The sequence below is a fragment of the Pecten maximus genome, chromosome 7, assembly GCF_902652985.1.
Source record: "Pecten maximus chromosome 7, xPecMax1.1, whole genome shotgun sequence".
In the NCBI taxonomy this organism is placed as follows: domain Eukaryota; kingdom Metazoa; phylum Mollusca; class Bivalvia; order Pectinida; family Pectinidae; genus Pecten; species Pecten maximus.
In genome coordinates this window covers 36,006,772-36,025,614 of record NC_047021.1, presented here as the reverse complement: position 1 = coordinate 36,025,614, position 18,843 = coordinate 36,006,772, and the positions used below count along the sequence as shown (strand labels likewise).

Below are 18,843 nucleotides of genomic sequence, written 5' to 3'. Positions count from 1 at the left end.
ATCAAAATTGATAATATTTGCGACTGATTTAATTTCGGTATTTGCGCAGTAAATTTATATTTCGAGAAAATAAATGCCTAGCGAATATCTATATGCAAAGAAATGTACAGATTACTGCAGTATTTACTGCGGGATATTTAAAAGGATTGGTGGTGCAAAATTTAGTACTCGCGAACTAAGGCCGGCTGTTACAACCACGAAATAATAGCAAGCTGAAATTCAACAGCTATAGAAAACACGTTTTTGTTTTGTTTTGTTTTTTGTTGTTTTTTTTTCATTGTATATAGTTTCAATGCTAAGAGGCTATCCTAAAAGATATATAATTGGATTTATTTTAGAGACATTCAGATCACGACATCAACAAGACCATTATTGTAAAATGCAAAACTATATACCACAAGAGCATCGTGAAGAGGAACAATATACGTCCATCTGTTAAATTTAAAAAAATCATTGAAAAAAGTGCGATCTCAGGAAAAATTTGAAACATTGATATAAAAAATGACAATAAGTTTTGCAAGAATAGTCGAATTAAAATACCTCTCAAGGAAATACAACTATTAATCATGGCTATAACGCCTACCAACTTATAAAGAAATCGATTGTAAAATGTCAGAAACCAAAATAAAGAAAGGGCAATAACATTTGCGGAAATGGTGGAAACAAAATGTCTCTCAGGGAAACACAATGATACATGCCATGATAGTTAACAAGCCTACCAAGTTTCAAACAAATCGGCTGAAAGATGTAGCAGATAATTGAGCAAAAACAAATCAAATAACGAACAAAGAAAAGGCAATAACATTTCGCGAAAATTATCCTATCAAAATTATTTTCAGGGAAACACAACTACTGATCATGCTTACAATGCAAGTTTCACAGAGATCGGTCAATATGCATGTACGTAGACATCTGGACAAACAAAAGTGTAAGCCCGACGGACAGACTAACTGACAACTGTATGATATAATGCTATCGTAATTTGACGGGCATATCAAAATAAACTATTGCAGTGAAGTACTGATTGGGTGCAGTTTCGATGTACCACGTCATAAACATAAAACGTGTTTGATAAATATTATGGATATATATTATGAAACAAAAATCACGTCCCCCCTTTTATATATGAAAAAAGTCATATATGTCATACAATTGTATGTCATACCCTTATATGCCATACCCTGTATATGTCATGCCCTTATATGAAACGCCGTTTATGTCACACCCTGTATATGTTATACCCTGTATATGTCATACCCTGTATATATCATACCCTGTATATCATACCATGTATATGTCATACCCTGTATATCATACCCTGTATATGTCATACCCTGTATATCATACCCTGTATATGTCATACCCTGTATATCATACCCTGTATATGTCATACCCTGTATACCATACCCTGTATATGTCATACCCTGTATATCATACACTGTATACACGTATGTTATACCCTGTATATGTCATACCCTGTATACCATACACTGTATACACGTATGTCATACCCTGTATATGTCATACCCTGTATATGTCATACCTTGTATATGCTATACCCTTTACATAAAATCTGCATAAAATTTGATATTTTAATGAAAACAAAATGATGGATTCGACTTTGATAAAATTTATTTCAGAATTGATAATAAGCAAATGAAAAGAGTTTTATCAATGGATTATATTTATATTCCTCTGTAAAATTATCTCGAAAATTATTCAATATCAATGCTTGAATGCACATCCCGATTAATGGTTCTTTAACAAAACAAAAAATGTTATATGAAGATAAATTATTTTTCTACTTGTGTTAATGCAGGTAACATATTACAATTGAAAATTGCGTTCATATTTTTTAACAAAAGATTATTCCCTCTGACAAATGGAAATTTGGGCTGTGAAAAAGAAATAGTTGTATCTAATGCAAAAATTAGTATCTTTTGGAGGAAATAAGTTTTTTTTCGATGATTTTTTTTTAAATTTGGTCCAAGTTTGCAAATGTGATATTTTATTATACATACATTTGTATATATATCTCTCGCAGTGCGAATGATGAATTATGCACCCCACAATGATGTTGAGTGAGTACCCAAGGCACACTACTCTGTTATGTTGTTTATCGTTCTAGATTTACATATCAATATACCTATCATTATAAAATAAACAGTATTCCACAGATACAATAGGATAAAACACAGATAAAATGTCGTTTCCTGATTTGTGTGTATATATTAATTACATACATATAAAGATATATATCACAACTATATTATAAAATTTACAATCTATACAATCTTAATCTTTCTACAAACCTGCCAAATTATGAAGTCCGGTTTACACAGAGACCACTTAGAACAATAAGCAAATTTACTTGGATTGGATCTTTTCATTTGTCGGTACCTAGCTGGAATTTTCAATTTGTCGGTATCTGGCTTGAATATTTTAATTTGTCGGTACCTGACTAGCATCTTTTAATTTGTCGGTACCTGGTTCGAATCTTTTAATTTGTCGGTACCTGACTAGCATCTTTTAATTTGTCGGTACCTGACTAGCATCTTTTAATGTATCGGTACCTGGCTGGAATCTTTTAATTCGTCGGTACCTGGCTGGAATCTTTTAAATTGACGGTACCTGACTGGAATTGTTTCATTTGTCGGTACCTGGCTGCGTTGTACTGAATGAATGTCCCGATGCATTCGTATAATCTAAACAGTACTTGAAATCCTTGAACATGTATTAGCATGTACTTAACAACCAATAGAAGACATTAATATACATTTATAGTCAAACCGCGGTAAAATTTTATGTAGTTTTCTAGCATATCACACCCCTAGTTGCTCCCCTGTGTTGTCCTCTACCTTTACAGATAAAATCAGTTATTGCACTCATAATCGTATCACACCGGGCAAAATTACCAACATCTCAGTCATAGTTTTGAAAACAAATATAACATATTAATAAAAATCATGACTATATCACATCAGCAATGTAACGACGTACCTCATTGGTCAGGCTAAATTGACCAATAAACAGACTTACTCATTCGAGTGATGATATACAATGTATCTGCATTTCTAATCCACTTCAACTTAAACCTAGGACAAGCTGCGCAAAAGAAAAACTATCAGCTTCGTACGCGTAAATAGTAGTTATGCTATATACATAAAGGTATAAAAGTTCCAATTCGATTCTTTCTGAGGTGCAGAACAATATATCTAAGATGCAACACTGATTTTAATCACATAATTTTTTTTACATAATTATATACAAAAATGTTCATGTACATGTACGTGCATATGAATTCGTAAATAACTCTCTGATAACACTCCGAACAATACACTGTTCATTATATTGTCAAAAATAAAAAAAAATCTAAATATCACGACTGACGAGCAAGCTCTTATCCAACAAGAAACATTCTGCAGTGCTCTAGTCTCCTCCACATCCTCCTCCTCCTCCTCCTCCTCCGCCTCCTCCACCCCCTCCCCCACAGCCGCCACTGCTTCCACCACCGCCTCCTCCACAATCGCCTCCACCACCCCCAAATCCACCACCATCACCTCCGAATCCACCTCCACCACCGCTGTTACAGGAAGAAAATCCTCCGCCTAATCCTCCTCCTCCGCTGACGTCACATGATGACGAGTGAACTGAACTGGGCGTGTAAGAGACGGGATGAGGAATGTAGGCGGTACCTGCTGAGTGTGTGAACCCCTGGTTTGTGTAGGCCTGCACAGGCTGACTCATATAGCCCGATTGGACAGTATCTGAAATAATCATTAAAGTTCTATGGAATACAATGTATATATCTTATCTATAATATCTGTAATGATCATTCTTTTCAATGTTGAGATTTTTTTTTAAATACTGAGTAGCAGAGTTAACACTTGCGCTTTTCAAGACATTAATGTGACTGGCAAGTGTTATTGTGGTATAGATCTTCATCTGCAATTCAGATGAAATACATGTTTATGTGTAGAACTTTGGAAATCGTACAAAATCGGGAATTCACAAAATATACAGAAAAAGACACGCTGGGATTTGAAAGCTAATTTTTAATATGGTAAAATTTGACTAATTTGATTATTTAATCAAATTACTAAGCTTCACTTCACAAACACGGGCAAAGCAGGATAGGAAAATGTGATGAATAGACTTAAAGGCACAGATTTACATAGATATACTGTAGGTTAATGATAATCACGAGTCGATATCAATTGTCTGGGTAAGAAGTTTCATTAATCATAAGACATAAGTCCGGAATGTGTTACAGTTTTCTTAACTGATAATAGACGTCTAGTTTGAATGCTTCATTGTATGACGACTTCCTTGGTTACACACACGTAAATTTAAACTCATGCAATAACTAAAAAAAAAAAAACTAAAATGAAAGATTAAGTTAAAAATATAGGGATTCATAATAATGCTTTCTTGAATAGAAGGGGGTGATTTTTTTTTATTTCAAATCTAAAAAAAACATAAGCTTTTTCTTCTAGGTTTAATCATCGATGATATAATTTGTCCGATTTGTCATCTTCCTCTTAGTAATAATACAATGTTGTCCGAATATTAAAGTGACCAACAAGAAATCCAAGTACAGTGAAACCTGTATAATCCGACACCATGTGGGAGTGACACTTTTGGTCGGATAAGACAGGGTGACGCAAAAGTCAGGTATTTGTTGTTGACTACGCTTGGCATCACGGAAATACGCTACAGTGTCGGATTTGACAGGGTGTCGGAAAAGTCAGGTGTCGGATTAGACAGGTTTCACTGTAATACTCAAATCCTAAATACACATTTTATGTTAAAGAAAACAGCATAAATCATTAAATGAAAATATTCGCATATTTCTGCATACATCAGTTATGATTTATAGCCTTTATTGGCGCCACATGGGACATATAACAACCAGTCAAATGTCATAATACTATCTTTTTGAATGTAATAATTATCAAATTACCCATGCATCATGCTTAACTTTCAATGTATTATATTTTGTCTTATTAGGATATTTTAGCATCATGCAAATAGTTAATGGATAGTCCGAAAGACGTGCCAAGAGTTCTGACCTAAATTTCTTTCAAAACACTTTCACTTCCCCACTTCTCATGCATGTGTCTACCTTGCATTATTTAATAAATGGCCTATGGCACCTCTCAACCCATCCTTTCCTTGGAGATTGTTTGGGTTTCTCATGTTCATCATAGGTATTCATGTATAGGCATTTAGCTCCTAGTTTTTATTACAAAATTTATTTGTCTGTTCAATCCTTTTACGTGCTATACAATATATAATTTAACAAGTCTTACAGTACCATGCAAATAAACCCAGGAATCTAAGTCTATCGGCATACAAAATACGGTATGAAATTAACATCCAAACCAGCTCCTTATAGTCCACATGCATACGTCACTTTCTGGTTTGCACTTCGTAACTACTAGCTTTGTACCACAAACCTCGTGTCCCATTAACATTTCTTAGAGTATTGGCATCATTTCAGAACATTATCACTTACGTTATATTCTTTTTAAAAAAATATTTAATATAAAACGGATATATGCGGTAAATGCATATCCCCTGATATATTTTACACATGATCGTAAAATATTCATAAAATATATTTTAGATATATTTGTTACGGCCTAAATGTTAGTTTTATGTTGAATTTATTGTTTAGTTTCGTTTGTGGTAATTTTGTTAAGATTCCGGAAAATACGGTTATCCGGTTTCCGGTTTTAGTATAGACGAATATTATGGGATAGCGTTATCCAAGCGCAGCACATGTTTTGAGTATGAGAAGATTCGTTCGGACTATCGTAGGATACGATACGGTAACTAATTACTGTTGAATGATTTGAATATGATTTATGCTTGTTTAGGAATCCATGTCATCATGTTATAATGTCATTTTGGATAATTCGGCCAATATATAAATATGTCAGTGAACCGTGGACAGACGACAAGTCCCTCGTGGATTCTAGTCTATCACTTGATTTCTGCTGTATTTGTATGCTATGATATGATTGATACATTGCTGTTTCATTGCTGTTTAACTCGCTATAAATGTGTAAGAGTAATAGTATCGTAATAGTATTGTATTTTGCTATATTTATCAGGTTCGGTTAAATTCATTCTGGGCCGAAACGTCCTAGTCTTGTCAAGTCATGTGTATTGTATACTGAATAGTAGAGGGCGAGTTGTCTCGATCTCATCTACAGATCAAACTCGTCATGTGTTATAGATGATAAGGCATAATTGTAATTGTTACTTAGTTAATTAGTCTAATAAGTACTGTTTCTTTTCGTTACAGTCAATCTATCTACGTAGAACTATCACTGAGTCAATACACCTGTACTATACTTGTATGTAGTTGATGTCAAAGATAATAAACACAGATGAAGCCAGGAAGATGGAATTGACCTCATTCATTATTACGATAGCCAGAACGATTTCGAGGCGTATTCGACGCCTACATTCATTGACGTATCATCCCAGATGTAAGAGGTATGATCTTCAAGCTTTTAAGTGATACAGATCTGGAACAAGATGGCTACTAGAGACAGAGAAGCTGTAGAAGGTTACATGTATGACTTAAATTCAGATTCTGGACGGGCCAGAAAATTTAGTGAGAAAGGCATGCAGTACAATATGGAACAGCTTGACAAAAAATACAAGTCTCTATGTAGGTCAGAAAGATATTTAAAAGAAATAGCCACTGAAGATGACGAACCTTTGGATATTGTGCGTAAAAAATACAGTATGTGGATGAGTGAGTTCGAAAAATATTTGGAACTGTATGACATTTTGCTGCCCCAAGTCTCTTCCCATGAGCATGATGAGTTTGCTCAAAGGTTCAATGAGAATTATGGTTCTGCGAAACAATTCAAAAGTTGGATTGAGAACTACATTTCTTCGCGGAGTGCTATGACATTGAGTAAGAACACTTTATCTGTAGCCGAAGAGTTGAGTGTGGCTGGCGAGAAAATAGACCAAGGCATTATAAAGAAAACTGATCCAGAAGCCGATGATAATGTATCCGTTTCCAGTACTGCCAGTTCATACGCGTCTCTGAAACGTATCAAAGAAGAACAGGTTAGGGTAGAATTAGAGACAAGGAAACTAGCGTTATCAAAGAAACATGAAATTGAGTTAGCTAAGTTGTCGCTAAAGCTCAAAGAGGAAGAGCTGGAACTTGATACCGGTATAGCTGTCGCTCAAGCGAGAAGCGGAGTACTCGACAAGTACGACTCAAATGAAAATCTTAATGCTTCAGTTGACCAGGCTCTTGCGTTCGAGCAACCGCGATTTACCTCCCCTAAGCCGCGACCATTGCCTGTACGATTTACAGATGAGAGTGTTTGTGCAAGTCCCCCTCCAATCCTATATGATAGACCTAGACCGCATATGACTGGTGTAGCAGAAGTGTCATCGAGAACACTACCTGAACAATATGTTGATTCGTCCCATTCACAAACCGTAGTTCAGTCGGTAGTTCAACATTTAAGAAAACCTGTGGCAGAGGTAAAGAAGTTTAGTGGAGATCCTCTAGAATATCGCAGATTTATTCGTCAATTTCACGCGAAAGTTGTAATCAACACTGATGATGACGATGAAAGGATGAACTACCTTGAACAACTTACATTCGGAGATGCACATAAAGTGGTGTCAGGATTCAGCCATCTTAACGGCGACAAGGCTTATAAGGCAGCCATGAGTCAGCTGGAGGATCGCTATGGCGATGAGGAAGTTATAGCGACAGCTTTCATCAAGAAAGCATTAGACTGGCCCACCATTCGTCCTGGAGACCCGAAGGCACTCGATGACTTCTCTTTGTTTCTTGTAGAGTGTGATAATGCAGTTGGCACAGAATCAAATGGCGTTCTTGACTACTCGGACAATATTAAGAAATTAATGCTCAAACTACCCTTCTATCTGCATGATAAATGGAGGAACCAAGTATATAAGTACAAGGAAGCAAAGAGGAAGGTTCGGTTCAAGGACTTAGTGAAGTTTGTGAAGACAGAGGCTAAGAAAATCAACGACCCTACGTATGGAAGTATTGCCACTGGGACTTCAAGACCAAAGACTCCGCAAAAGATTGCACGTTCCAGCAATGCAGTTCCAGAGATTGTTACAGATTCTATACCTAAGAGCACCAGTGACACCGTACCTCCTCCAGCCCCGAATTATAAGTGTTTCTTCTGTGACTCTACTTCCCATTCTCTGGATACTTGCAAAAAGATAACTACCAAACCTATGAACGAAAGAGTCAACTTCATTAAAGAAAAGGGATTATGCTTTGGCTGTCTCAAGAAAGGCCACATGTCGAAGAGATGCCGTAATCGTTCCAAGTGCGGCATATGCAAAAAAAGTCATCCATCTATCTTACACAACGAAGAAAGCTCGTCAGTTGTTAGTGTATCGAATGCCAGTACTGGTTATGCTATCGCAAAAGAAGATCAAAAGGGGGATGTGTCTTGTGCCATGGCGATAGTCCCAGTTAGAATTCGCTTGCGTGATAAACCTCATAGTATAGAGACATACGCATTCTTGGATACAGGTAGTAGCGCTTCGTTTTGCACCGAGACAGTTATGAAACAGCTTGGAGCTAGAGGTAAGAAGACACAGCTTACACTGAGTACAATGGGTGAGCCATTTATCATGAACACATTTTCCATCAGTGGACTGCAAGTAAGTGACATTGACTCGGAAAATGCTATTGATCTTCCGCGAGTGTTCACGAAGGAGAAAATGCCCGTGTCTAAGAAGCACATCCCAACACAAGCAGAGGTGTCAAGGTGGGAACACTTAGCAAAGGTTTCACTAGCTGAGCCTAACTGTGAGATAGGTTTGATGATTGGCAGCAACGTACCAGATGCCTACTCGCCTATTGAGATACTTGCAGGCCCTAGTGGATCACCACATGCTACAAGAACTAAGCTTGGATGGGTGGTCTGGAATGTTCTTCGAGAAAGCGGTACTATACAAGTCAACAGAGTTCACATTCAGGATTCAGGAGAAGACATCGAAGACATGGTTAAGAGATCTATGAACCTCGATTTCCCTGAGCGTCTTATTGACGATAGAAAAGAAGACTCGAGGGAGGACAAACAATTTTTGGATATGGCTGAAAACTCTATTTATAAGAATGGAGAACATTACTGCGTTTCGTTGCCTTTTCGTAACAAGGTCACTATTTTGCCTGATAACTCGGTAATGGCTAAACGGAGATTACGCAGCATTGAGAACAGGTTCAAGGCAGATCCCAAGTTCAAAGAAGATTACACTGCCTTCATGGAAAAACTGTTGGTAAAAGGTCATGCGGAACCAGCACCTGTGGGATTTGACAAAGGAAAGGTCTGGTACATTCCTCATCATGGTGTATACCACAAGAAAAAGAACAAGATTCGAGTGGTGTTTGATTGCTCTGCTCGATATCAAGGTGTCTCCCTTAACGACAACTTACTCCAGGGACCTGACCTTACAAACAATCTTCTTGGTGTGTTGATGCGATTCCGGGAGGAACCAGTGGCTGTCATTGGAGACATTGAAGCGATGTTCTATCAGGTGAAGGTCCCAGTAAATGAAAGAGACTATCTGCGATTTTACTGGTGGCCCAACGGGAATACTGCGAATGAGCCAAGGAGCTACAGGATGACGGTTCACCTGTTTGGAGCCTCATCATCTCCCAGTGTTTGCAACTTTGCTCTTCAGAAAACTGCAAAGGACAGTCAAGAACGGTTTCCCCAAGAAGTTCAGGACGCACTGAAAAGAAATATGTATGTCGATGACTGTCTGACCTCCGTTGCTACAGAGAAGAAGGCGATTAGTCTTATACATGATGTGACTCAAATGTGTAAATCCGGAGGATTCCGACTTACCAAATGGACGAGTAACAGTGATGAGGTTGTGGAATCTATTCCAGAGGGTGATCGTGCCCTAGACGTCAAGTTGTGGAGTCTGGATAGTAAGCCACCTATCGAAAGAGCTCTCGGAGTTTATTGGTTCATGGAGAATGACTCCCTTGGATTCCAAATTCAGATGAAAGACAAGCCCGTTACTAGAAGAGGTATTCTATCAGTAACCAGCTCAGTGTACGATCCTTTAGGAATTGCATCCCCGTTTGTTCTTAAGGCCAAGTCAATTCTGCAAAGACTTTGTAGGGATGGTAAGGGATGGGATGAGGAGATCACAGGAAAAGATCTGAAGGACTGGACCGATTGGCTGCTTCAGCTACCTGAACTAGAGCATGTTACCATTGATCGGTGTTACAAAGGGAAAAACCTCGGCAAGGTAACCTCCTGTCAACTTCATGGTTTCGCAGATGCAAGTGACATTGGATATGGAATGGTATTCTATCTTCGACTCGTTGATGTCACCGGAAAGATCCACTGCTCGTTCTTGTTCGGGAAGGCGAGAGTCGCACCACTGAAGGCAGTGACTATACCCCGGATGGAACTTACAGCTGCCTCTTCTCTAGTGAAGTTGGGCAGGATGGTGACAGAACAGCTGAATTACAACATAGATCGATTCTTCTTTTGGACTGACAGCACTTCAGTCTTAAGGTATATCGCAAACAAGAATTTACGCTTCCACACGTTCGTAGCTAACCGCATTGCTCTTATCCACGAAGCTACGTCGGAAGATGACTGGTATTACATCAACACTAAGGAGAATCCAGCTGATGTTGCATCAAGAGGAACGAGCATTTCGAAGTTGCCTGACTCGTGGACTCGTGGACCAATGTTCCTCTGGAAATCCGAACGTGAATGGCCCGTTGTGGAAAAGGATGTTAAGATCACGGATAAAGAGAATGATCCTGAAATAAGGACGACTGCGTGCGCTACATCAGTTGTTTTAGACACAAACAGTGGTGTCGAAAATCTTTTCGACTATTACTCCAACTTTAATAAGCTTAGGAGAGCTACTGGATGGCTTATGAGAGCTATGGACAACCTGCAGGGAGCTGTTGAGAGGAGCCGGCAGATAAAACAGGACATCAGCAGTTCAGAATCTGATCCTGTGAAACGCGACCAGAAAATAAAGTTAGCATTGTCGAAAGAGAGACAGGATAGACTTCTCAAAGGACAGAAAAACCTTCGTACAGCGTGTCTGTCTGTGGATATTCTGGAACGAGCTGAAGCCGCGTTGATTAAGTATGAGCAACGAAAGTACTTCGCAGCCGAAAGCAAGATCCTTCACCAGGACAATGGTGTTCAGTCGCGAAAACTCAAGAAGTCTTCGAAATTATTCAAGATGGACCCCTTTGTTAAAGATGGTGTCATTCGCGTAGGAGGTCGTCTTGAAAGAGCTGAAATTTCGTATGATGCAAAACACCCCGTGGTGTTGCCTAGGGAATCTGTCGTATCGAGACTCGTTGTGGATGATGCCCACAGATCATGTGGTCACTTAGGAAAGAACACTGTTCTTGCATTCATTCGAGAAAAATATTGGATTGTTGGTGCTCGCACTCTGGTGAAATCTATTCTTTCCAAATGTGTGACTTGTAGGAAATACAGAGCTCCATGCGTTGAGCAAAAGATGGCAAACTTACCCGCAGAGCGACTCGCAGCTGATCAGCCTCCTTTCAGCAGAACTGGGATGGACTTCTTCGGACCCTTTGAACTGAAACGCGGAAGGAGTGTGGTAAAGCGATATGGGGTATTGTTTACCTGTCTTGTGACTCGTGCGGTCCATTTAGAAGTTGCTGCGTCGCTCGATACAGATTCTTGCATCAACTCCATTCGACGATTTATCGCTCGCAGAGGAAAACCTGTATTTATTAGATCGGATAACGGAACCAACCTTGTCGGTGCTCAACGAGAAATGAAGGAAAATATTCAGAAATGGAACACAGACAAAATTCGTGATAACATGTTGCAGAGTAGCATTCAGTGGGAATTCAATCCTCCCTCCGGTTCTCACTTCGGCGGAGTCTGGGAAAGACTCATTAGGTCTGTGAGACAGGTGTTGTACTCTGTTATGCATGAGCAGAATGCGAAACTGGATGACGAAGGACTTCAGACACTCTTTTGTGAGGTAGAGGCTATCTTAAATGGACGCCCGTTAACTGAAGCATCGGATAACGTAACTGACCTACGGGTTTTGACCCCAAACCATCTGCTATTGCTTCAGCCTGGAGAGTATTTCCCACCTGGAACATTCGTCGCCACGGATAACTATGCCAGAAGAAGGTGGAGACAGATACAGTACCTTTCAGATATTTTCTGGAATAGGTGGACCAAGGAATACTTACCGCTTTTGCAAGGACGCCAGAAATGGATGAAGAAACGACGTAATATGCAGACTGGAGATCTTGTGCTGATCGCTGATAGTACACCTAGGTATGCGTGGATAACCGGTAGGATTCAGGAAGTTGTGAAAGACAAACATGACATTGTGCGATTCGTGAAGGTTAAGACCCCTTCCAATGTGTTAACGCGTCCAGTGACCAAACTCGTGCTCTTGCTCGAGTCAGACATTGAGTAATGGATACGGTGAACGCTTGAGTGAAAGGACAATTCGAACTAGAATATCAGATGTACTTTTGTAATTGTAATTATTTTGTGATTAAGCATAATGATTTAATTGATGTGTTTGATGGTTATTAGGCCGTTTTTGCGAATTGATAATCTCGGTTGAAGCCTCGATTAAGGGGCCGGTATGTTACGGCCTAAATGTTAGTTTTATGTTGAATTTATTGTTTAGTTTCGTTTGTGGTAATTTTGTTAAGATTCCGGAAAATACGGTTATCCGGTTTCCGGTTTTAGTATAGACGAATATTATGGGATAGCGTTATCCAAGCGCAGCACATGTTTTGAGTATGAGAAGATTCGTTCGGACTATCGTAGGATACGATACGGTAACTAATTACTGTTGAATGATTTGAATATGATTTATGCTTGTTTAGGAATCCATGTCATCATGTTATAATGTCATTTTGGATAATTCGGCCAATATATAAATATGTCAGTGAACCGTGGACAGACGACAAGTCCCTCGTGGATTCTAGTCTATCACTTGATTTCTGCTGTATTTGTATGCTATGATATGATTGATACATTGCTGTTTCATTGCTGTTTAACTCGCTATAAATGTGTAAGAGTAATAGTATCGTAATAGTATTGTATTTTGCTATATTTATCAGGTTCGGTTAAATTCATTCTGGGCCGAAACGTCCTAGTCTTGTCAAGTCATGTGTATTGTATACTGAATAGTAGAGGGCGAGTTGTCTCGATCTCATCTACAGATCAAACTCGTCATGTGTTATAGATGATAAGGCATAATTGTAATTGTTACTTAGTTAATTAGTCTAATAAGTACTGTTTCTTTTCGTTACAGTCAATCTATCTACGTAGAACTATCACTGAGTCAATACACCTGTACTATACTTGTATGTAGTTGATGTCAAAGATAATAAACACAGATGAAGCCAGGAAGATGGAATTGACCTCATTCATTATTACGATAGCCAGAACGATTTCGAGGCGTATTCGACGCCTACAATATTCATTCTTCTCTTCTGGAATTCCACAATTCTAGTCCAAGGCATCACTGACAAGACAAGTAACAGTACTAGTATAAAGTATTTCATATGGATACTCTATCTATTCGATGTGGCGTGGTCGGCAGGCACAAAGAAAGTGAGACAAGTCAGGGTCCCAACCCTGACAGAGCCACAACGCTTTGGAGATGGGACAATAAAACAAGGAAAGTGAGACAAGAATAGCTAGCGTCGAGTCAATGATTCCGTAAACGTATAGACAAAGACAAGAAGATACGGATAAATGTACAAGGCCACACGATCATAAAATTCAAAAGAGGACAACTTGAGATAGAACAGTATTCATGTATCATGGTGTCTTCAGTGTAAATCTTTATATCGATACTGTTTATTTAGTCGTTAGATATCATAAAACTGTCATGAAAATATCCGCTCTGATATTCAATATAAAATTTTGTATATAATAAGCTATATAATAGGGTTTCAGACAAGGTTGTTACTCATTTCCCCTTTTCTTTCAATTTACAACCACATTCAGGCGGCGATATGAGAACGTTCCACCACATGGAATTAGCTGATTTTTGGTACACATATGAAACAAGTAAAGCTCTATCCGATTTTGTGATGGAAATTTGCATCCAAAACTATATAACGGGAGAAAATTGCAATTTTATGGCATTTTTCTTCATAATTGTGTCTCTGCAAGTGCATTTTCATCCGAGAAAATTTTTGTTTTATGTTTTATGAATAAACACGATGTTTTGGAAATATTTATCAAAAGAAATTTATACAATGTTGCGAATTACAATTTCGAGATAACCTTCTTTTATTTACGACCTTATGTCTTTGATGCTCAAAATGACAACTTTATAAAAATACATTTTCACTGACATTATGAAATCTGAGTGTCGGAAAAGTGTAAAATTATTCTTCGGAAAAGAAAAAAACTGTAGTTGAGCTAGATAAGAAATTATACGAGGGCAGGCTCCTATGGAGAATTAACATTACTGGAAACAGGCCCTTTGATTTTAATTTTGTAATTTCTTTGACTTCCAGTACTAGTGATGTTTCTCTTAGTCAACAGTATCTGAGGCCGACTGCTCCCCAGATAAGCAAACCCGGAATAAAACTTAAAATGGCTGACAGTCCAGATTACTTCTATTATCACCAGGAGCTTTTTTCGATTTGTAGGTGTACTGATTTTGTTTTAATTTTTTGTTTTTTGTTGGTTTTTTTACAACCCCTGGTTTATAACGATGAAACTGCGATTCCAGCGCAATATATATACAAGAATAAAAGATAAATGATGTTGTTTAGTTCATGAACCAGCTACATAGTGTATGCATCGCGTTTCAAAGATTTCAAAATGTATCTGTTTGAGTGTAGATTATAATTTCGTAATAATTCAGATCTTAAACATCTACTAGCGCTCAGAATTTTGGGAGTGGAACTACTGGTTTGCCAGTTGTCAGTATAATGTGATCGGGTGAAGTGTCCTGCTGGGTGTTTTCGGCAGTATGCTTCAGTGAGCTAGCACTAAAAATCGGCAAATGTTCCGGACATACAGCAGCCTTAGCTGTTGATAGGAATTTGTCGTTTAAAGCTGGAATCTTTCATCCTCAGCAATTAATTTTGTTTGAAGTATATCATATGACAACATTAGATATCTGCAGTAAATTTGATTGATTGTTTAATGAAGCAGTTTCCTGTAATGAGAAAGTATGTTCTTCAGTTCCTTTAATTATATTTTACGATAATTAACCTTAGACGAAGGTACTATTGCGAATCAGAATTTAAAACAATTCTGATCAGTTCGACACTTCTGGTAACCTGATAATGTTCCTGATGCAGACACGGGCCACCCATGCACCTGATGCTCTTACCTCAATATATGTCACTCCACCTGAAGTTGATTTGCGATAAAAAAAATCTTTTCGAAAACCTCATTATAATTATACATAATTGTATCCTGTTCTACTTAGAGTATGAAAACTGATCCATACCACGAGCTTGAAATTTAATCCCAGAGACCAGAGTAAGTTTGGAGAGGAATTAAACAATTATGCCACTTTATTAACGAATACTGATGAAACATTTTATATTGATATCACACAGGAAATATTTAACAGTTCCATACACATGATAACCATATTGCAACTTCAAGAAACAGTCAAACAGAGAGAAATGTACCAAACACATGAGGATTAAATTACCACAGCCTCGCCACACAAAAGGAAGGTCGACACTGATCTCGAGGAGATGAATTTATAACTGAATAAATTTTTAAAATAATTTCAAACAATATGCACTCTTTACAAGATTAGAACCTCGATATTTAAAGTAATATTAACTGACAATACTATGAACTGAACGAAGCATAAAGACATAAAGACACCTCCAAACTGGCCACTCGGTCCAAAGTCAGCATAGGTGATAAGTTACGATGCTATGTTTTGTTTGATTATCAATATATAAGAACCTTTAATAGTAAGTACGTTTTTCGCTCGTTACTTACGTGTATTGACATAGGTAATCGGAGCCCCTGTCCCCGGTGTCGTCGTTATGACTTGCCCGGGAACAGACTGTCGGCTGGAGTTCACACAGTACACACAGATGAGTACGATAAATGCTATAAACAGACCCACTCCAACGAGACAGCCTATTACTATTCCGGCAATGACTCCTCCTGTAGTGTTGGACCTGAAGTAATATAAAATACAGTATTTGTACTGTTAAACAATATCATCTTATTCACTTTCATCACAAAATCAACTCTTCATTCAATGAATTTCTTCGTATGATACTTTTGCATGTACCACGCGCAAAAGATATCCTGGGGCGTTCATTATTAGCTCCGCAATCAGAAATAGATTATACATCATTATGAGGACAATCATGTTACGTCACAAATTGCAAATGGCGCAACAAATTGAGTGCATTCGATTGCATTTGACATCAATATTTTGCCTTTAAAACCTGTCAAAATTTGATCTTTGTGAACTTCGTGATGTATACAAAATATCAAATTTCTTTTCAATTTACGTTAGATCTCATGAAACTTGCCAATGCTTGCATAGCACAATTTCCGTGACTTGTTTCATATTTGTTCAAATGAATTGAAAACGAATACAGTCACACACACGTACATCGGCTACACATTACCATGATGTCATACAACGAAAGTGCTTATAGTTCTAGTGTTACACAGCAACTTGCGAGACTAAAGTACATATCAGGGATCATTAATATGTCTCAAGTGTAATAAGCATACACGACTACCTGTTTATTGTGTATTGTAAATTCCCTGTTAAAGGTAATATAAAGTGCCCTGCAAACGTTAACCATGATATCATTAAGTTGTTTATAAATATACATAAACCCTTTATTTTCCGTGACATAAACGCATCTTTAAACACAACAAGGAGTGAATTAATGATTTACATATACATCGGTTATGGTCTATTTCCGGTTCCGGTTTGTACTCACACATAATCCACGTAGTTGTAGTAATCCACGTAGCTGTCTGTACAACAGTAGGCGTCAACTGTTCCTCCGCAGCACCCGATGCTGCAGTAGAATGAGTCGCTGGAGTAGTATAGTCTGTTGTACTGATCATTGTAGTAGGAGTAGGTAGAGTAACAATCCACGGCCAAGGCTACTCCTGAAAATGAAACACCAATTTAGCATATTATTGACAGATATTATGTATTTATTGTATATAAAGCAATGTTTAGGATAATACAGTTGCTGACACCTACTTCAGAGACATTTAAGAGATCATTAATGTATCTTCTGTCCTCATTTAAACATTTGGGATTTGTTTTTTTGTTTTTTTCTGTTTTTGTTTGTTTTTTTTTTCATTTCCCTTCTGTCATTCTCATTCTCAATCTTTCTTTCCTTCTCTGTCTGTATTTGTTTTCTGTCCTTAGTATCTGTTTTACATACGCTCCACTAGATGGTCCAAAGATTTTATAACCCGTAAACTAAACAACAAACAAACAAAACAAACACACGAAATCTTTAACATCAAGGAAGTGAGAAAAATGTGACATGAGACTAAAATCTTCAAGAAAATGCAAGTATATCTAATGAGTTAATCTAAACCATTTAAGCATTTTTCATGAACCATGCTTTATATCCAATAACTGGTTACAATTTAAAAGTTTTTCTTAAAATTAAATTTCATTAGGCAATAAACCATTGATACCACTTTAGTTTTGTTCTTTATACGAGGGAAGATTGATATGTTGTGAGCCTTGTATTGAAGGAGGTACTCAAGGATGTTCTTTTTAAGTCCTACTATTCTCTGACTAAGAAAAGGAGTTCTATAAAAGTGGCATTGAGGTCCTTTAACACCGCTGACAAAAGTGTATGGATAGTGAAGGGGATTATGTTGAGAAATAATCCTTCGATTCGAGGCTCACAACATATCAATCAGCCCTCGTATCGTGTATCGGCATCCTGTTAGGTACCATATGGATACCTGGCTAAACACCTTTTGTTCTTATCAAATTTAACAAATGATACACTAAGGTGTGATGTTTAAACGTTTTCCCCCATATAAATAATACATGTATTTGTGTGTGTGGAAAACATCGGATGTCCCTAAAATGTTATTTCACCGGGTTTTTTTTTATAAGAGTACGGTAGGAAAAGTTAGATCAAGTGGGAGGCCGTCAAAATATTGTCGGCTACGGTGATAAATAATTGACACATTGCATTGTTGTTGTTATGATCTGCACATTATTTGAATTAAAGAATACAAATTAAGAGTTTAACACATTTACTAGTATTGCTGTCAATCTATGATCGCCATGAATACAAAGGATATTAAGATGTAATGAAATATTATCCTAGAAAAGATCATGAACAGCTTGTATTTAGTACCTGTAACATATGGAGTCCTTACATTAGATTTGTATTAAAGGTAACAAATATGCACAATATTGAATATAAAACTGCAGCATAGAGCTGTTTCGTCATTGTAGTACTCGTTAGTGAAACCAGGGGTCAACAATATGATCATTCATCAGGAAAATCAGGAAAAAGGCCTCAGTCAATAATAAATTTTAGGTCTGAGAGTACATTATTGATCCACACAATTCATCAATATCGTAACAATTTAGATGTTCGATGAAGTACTGTATACCGTTTAAATTGCAGAGGACATTTTTTTACGGTTGACCGACATAAATAGCTAGTCAAAACTAGTTCGGGGAATTAAAGTTCGCGTAACATGGTTTTGTAAACAGTATGAAGTATTAAACACCTATTTACATGTTTGTGTACATACAGAAATATTCGCTGTTTTCATTTCTTTCTTTTTTTCGCGCTAA

At 37.5% G+C, this 18,843-nt stretch overlaps 2 protein-coding genes and 1 long non-coding RNA gene across 3 annotated transcripts; 2 read left to right on the top strand and 1 right to left on the bottom strand.

Moving 5' to 3' along the window:
• Positions 1-1,614: 1,614 nt before the first annotated feature.
• On the bottom strand, positions 1,615-3,462 carry LOC117330721. Its single transcript, XR_004533393.1, has 2 exons — positions 2,545-3,462; positions 1,615-2,400 (listed from the first exon to the last, which is right to left on the bottom strand). It is a non-coding gene; the product is annotated as an uncharacterized LOC117330721 (long non-coding RNA).
• Positions 3,463-5,639: 2,177 nt separating this feature from the next.
• Positions 5,640-11,529, top strand: LOC117331199 (the record flags this gene model as incomplete). The annotated part of the gene is made up of 2 exons (XM_033889797.1): positions 5,640-5,834; positions 6,314-11,529. A coding segment is annotated over exon 2 (4,980 nt), but the record flags the coding sequence as incomplete, so codon positions are not given.
• Positions 11,529-13,439, top strand: LOC117330720. The gene is made up of 2 exons (XM_033889172.1): positions 11,529-12,865; positions 13,345-13,439. Exon 1 carries the CDS (start codon positions 11,545-11,547, stop codon positions 12,490-12,492), a length of 948 nt encoding a protein of 315 aa, XP_033745063.1. The 5' UTR covers positions 11,529-11,544; the 3' UTR covers positions 12,493-12,865; positions 13,345-13,439.
• Positions 13,440-18,843: the final 5,404 nt, after the last annotated feature.

Excerpts from the sequence above, each read along its gene's own strand:
- LOC117330720 (XM_033889172.1), top strand. The coding sequence starts at position 11,545 with ATGGCAAACTTACCCGCAGAGCGACTCGCAGCTGATCAGCCTCCTTTC.